Raw genomic sequence first — 4,404 nt, forward strand, 5'->3', positions numbered from 1 at the left:
GACATGTGCCACCATTCCCGGCTGATTTTTTTTTTTTTTTTTTTTTTGAGACGGAGTCTCGCTCTGTGACCCAGGCTGGAGTGCAGTGGCCGGATATCAGCTCACTGCAAGCTCCGCCTCCCGGGTTTAGGCCATTCTCCTGCCTCAGCCTCCGAGTAGCTGGGACTACAGGCGCCGCCACCTCTCCCGGTTAGTTTTTTGTATTTTTTAGTAGAGATGGGGTTTCACCGTGTTAGCCAGGATGGTCTCGATCTCCTGACCTCGTGATCCGCCCGTCTCGGCCTCCCAAAGTGCTGGGACTACAGGCTTGAGCCACCGCGCCTGGCCGTTTTTTGTATTTTTTAGTAGAGACGGGGTTTCACCATGTTAGCCAGGATGGTCTCGATCTCCTGACCTCGTGATCCGCCCGTCTCGGCCTCCCAAAGTGCTGGGATTACAGGCTTGAGCCACCGCGCCCGGCCGACAATGTCATTTTATTGCTAGTTACCAACATCAGATAACTCAGCTTTTCAAATGACCAGCGATACTAAGACCACCCCACAGAAGGTTGTGATTTCAGCCACTGTGGGCTAAGCAAATGCCTGTGTGCACGTGCACAAGTGAGAGGGAGACAGAGGAGGCAAGAGGCACAGTTTTTACACAATTCTCTAGTTTATTTGTCCAAAATAAATACAACCTGAGAACATCCATTTCAATGTCCCCAAACACTATTTATTCCCTGAAAAAGCAGCTTAAAATATAGGTGCACATTTTGCAGCTTATGTTCTTCAGTTAGGCTCTGAAGCGTGTTTGTTCTGGGCTGGGCTAGGCTGGGCCTAGCCGTGGAGATACACCTAAGTTCCGTTCTCTGTTTGGAGGCTGTACCCAGCCTGAGTCACCCCCAGGTCACCCCCGAGAGCCCTGATGCTGCTTCCGGAGCACCTGTCTTCATTGCCTCTCCCTTCTGCAGCCCGAAAGGAGGGATGTTCAGGACTCTGCAGCTCTGTGTCCAGCCCTTGCAGAGAGCTTTGTCCTCTGACACCAGCTACCACACAGGCTCTTTCTCAACTGGCACACAAAGGGTTACTTCTGACCCTGAAGCAACTCACCCAGGGCAAACTGAAGCACAGCTGGTACACAGGTTTAAAGCACTCTCCCTTTAACCTTGCCAGGAGGCTGAGAGCCCCTAAAAAATACAGAAGGGGACACTGCCCGCCTCCTCCAGTTATTCCCTGGGGACCTGGCCCACCAGGGAGCAGGAGGACAGGGAGGCCACCCTTTGTCTTCTCTTTGCAGGTGAGGCTCAGAGGTTTGGGTCCACGTTCTCCTGGTCTGAGGCTGCCTCATCATCATCTGGGGACTCCTGGATCAGAGCCAGAGAAGCCCAGTCATGGGCTTGTGCTGTTCCCCAGGGCCATAACCTGGGGGCCAGCATCTCTTTCCTCTTGCCCTCACCCCCAAAGGAGCCAGTAGAGGGCTCTCCTGCCCCCACCCCAGGTCCCACTGGGCCCTCCCTCTGTCCTAGCTCCCACGCCACCTATGGCCACAGCCCACCATTAGATGACTCCCTCTCACCAGACTGAGGCCCCTGCCCCTCTGCAGGGTGGCATAGAAGTGCAGCACACGGGGGTCACAGCGAACTGCCATAGGGTCAAAGTCCAGCACACGTAGGCCCTGCAGGCTGCGGGCCCGGGAAAGGGCCACGTAGGCCTGGCCACTGGCAAACACACGGCCCAGAGAAATCTCCACACAATCCAGGGTCATGCCCTGGGGGATGCAGGGACAGAGATGGAGCCAGCTCAGCCTGAAGTCCCTTGCCCTGAAGGGCCTGACCCTTTACCAGCCCTGCTACTGCCCCTGGATCTCCTTGTCAAGTCCAGAGAGTCTCTAGACAGAGGGAGAGGATGACAGCAGGTGGCTGTCTGAGTAGGAAAGGGACTGGGGGACACAGATCCAGGTAAGGGTTGAGGGATGAAGTGAAAGAAAAGAGCTCAGGCTCCAGGCTGCCACTCACTAACTGTGTGACATGGGACATGTTCCTTAACCTCTCTGAGCTCTGTTTTTTTTCTGTGCAATACAGTACTGATTATTCATTACATCTATACTTTATATAATTGTTGTATACAATTTATACAATTTAACATATCTAGTAGTGGCTTAGAAAATGGTGGGGAAAATAAAAAGTGCAGTTTTTTTACAGGCAGGTGCAGTGGCTTACGCCTGTAATCCCAGCACTTTGGGAGGCTGAGGTGGGCGGATCACAAGGTCAGGAGATCGAGACCATCCTGGCTAACACAGTGAAACCCCATCTCTACTGAAAATACAAAACATTAGCCGGGCGTGGTGGCAGGCGTCTGCAGTCCTAGCTACTCGGGAGGCTGAGGCAGGAGAATGGCGTGAACCCGGGAAGCAGAGCTTGCAGTGAGCCAAGATCACGTCACTGCACTCTAGCCTGGGGGAGAGAGCGAGTCTCAAAAAAAAAAGTTACATAGGCTGGGCATGGTGGCTCACACCTGTAATCCCAGCACTTTGGGAGGCTGAGGTGGGTGAATCATAAGGTCAGGAGATTGAGGCCATCCTGGCCAACAAGGTGAAACCTCATCTTTACTAAAAATACAAAAATTAGTCAGGCATGGTGGCACATGCCTGTAGTCCCAGCTACTCAGGAGGCTGAGGCAGGAGAATAGCTTGAACTCGGGAGGTGGAGGTTGCAGTGAGCCAAGATCACGCCACTGCACTCCAACCTGGGCGACAGAGCAAGACTCTGTCTCAAAAAAAAAAAAAAAGACACATAGATCCCAACATGCCTGACCTCCTTCTGCCTGCCCTGTCCCCACCCCCAACACCGGTGCTCACTTGGCTCTTGTGGATAGACATCGCCCAGGCCAGCTGGAGGGGCAGCTGCTGCCGGCTGAGGAGCTGGTTCCTGGTGGCCTGCACCGTCCAGCGGTCAGCGCGGATGACCTCAGTGACTCCACACAGGAACCGCACCTGGGGTAGCCCTAAGGAGGGCATGGAGCAGTCCAACTTTAGCTCTGCTTCAGGGCTCTGAGGTGAGGAGCAGGGGCCTTCGGAGGTTTCCTTTGTAGTGTTTTCCTCCCCCCACCATTCCGGGGGCCATGCTGCAAACCCTGTAGTAGGACTGCCACCTCCTTCCAACACTTACCTCTCCCTTCTGCCTCGAACCCGACTACCACCCCTCGGGCGCCATTCACCAGGCCCCGAGACACCGATAGGTTTTTCACCAGCATCACCTGCAAGGAAGAAAGAGGAATGGACAGCAGCCCCCCTACCCATGCCTGGTCTTAGCTTAGCCATCGCTGTTTTCAGAGGCTGAGGGCAGGGAGTTGTCATGGGGACACTGAATCCCAATCCTTAGCTCTGCCACTGGCTGCCTGTGACCCCTGTGGCAAGTTGCCTTATCTTCCTCAGTCCCAGTTTTCCTTTATGTCAAAGAGGAATAATATTTGCTCCATTTGCCCCAGAAAGAGGTGGTAAGGGATCAGTAAGGCAACCTCTATCACAGGGCTTTGAAAATATCGGCTCTGTTATAGGTACATGTGTGGACCACAAATCTTGAGGGATGGCCTCTAGGTCCTGCCACCCCTCTCAGATACACTGTGCCTGTATTTTCCCCTTGGGTGCCCTAAGAAAATCTTCTGCCCACCCCTAACATCGGGGGAGGAATCAGGACTCTCCCATTTATAAAGTATACTACAGAAGACAGCTGTGTGGGGTAGGTATTTCATTCCCCATTTTTAGGGATGAGGGGACAGAGTTTCAGCAAGGGAAAGAAACTTGCCCAAAACAACACTGCTTGGAGGACCTCCTGGTGTAGGCAGAGAAAAACAGTAGAAAGCTGAAGATGGGAAGGTGGGTAGGAACAGGAGGCAGGGAGGTTTTCAGTGTGGTCAAAGCTGGACCCACTGGCTGTAGAGTGGCGTAGGCAGAGGGGTAGGGATCAGCAAGGCCCATGCAGGACAGCCGAAGCTCCCAGGGGCTAGGCCCTGCTTCCCACTCACCTGGGCCCCCAGCTTTAGTTGAAGGAGCTGGCTAACGGGACACTGGGCATCCAGGATACTGGCCAGCTCAGGGTTGCTGTCCATAGCCTCAAATCTGTGTACTTTACCTGGAGAAAAAGAGTTGAGCAAGCAGATCACAAATCACTGACTTGTAACTCAGTATCCCAAAAAAGACTTTTTTTTTTTTTAATTTAATTTTATTTTTTGAGATGGAGTTTCGCTCTGTCACCCAGGCTGGAGTATAATCACACGATCTCGGCTCACTGCAACCTCTGCCTCTTAGGTTCAAGCAATTCTCCTGCCTCAGCCTCCCGAGTAGCTGGGATTACAGGCGCCCACTAACACACCTAGCTAATGTTTTTGTATTTTTTTTTTTTTTTTTCTTTTTGAGTCTCGCTCTGTC

General features: G+C 53.0%; 1 protein-coding gene across 2 annotated transcripts in view; it reads right to left on the reverse strand.

Moving 5' to 3' along the window:
- Window positions 1–632: 632 nt before the first annotated feature.
- PIF1 (PIF1 5'-to-3' DNA helicase) overlaps window positions 633–4,404 on the reverse strand; it is a 10,602-nt gene continuing 6,830 nt past the window's right edge. For both annotated transcript variants that reach the window (XM_023220891.1, XM_023220890.2), the window contains exons 9-13: window positions 4,002–4,108; window positions 3,146–3,233; window positions 2,836–2,981; window positions 1,555–1,746; window positions 633–1,342 (exon numbers count right to left, since the gene is read on the reverse strand). In XM_023220891.1, the coding sequence (XP_023076659.1) occupies window positions 1,283–1,342; window positions 1,555–1,746; window positions 2,836–2,981; window positions 3,146–3,233; window positions 4,002–4,108 (593 nt within the window). In that variant the 3' untranslated portion in view covers window positions 633–1,282. The remainder of the gene's footprint in view (window positions 1,343–1,554; window positions 1,747–2,835; window positions 2,982–3,145; window positions 3,234–4,001; window positions 4,109–4,404) is intronic.

This window comes from Piliocolobus tephrosceles, chromosome 6, assembly GCF_002776525.5.
Source record: "Piliocolobus tephrosceles isolate RC106 chromosome 6, ASM277652v3, whole genome shotgun sequence".
NCBI lineage: Eukaryota > Metazoa > Chordata > Mammalia > Primates > Cercopithecidae > Piliocolobus > Piliocolobus tephrosceles.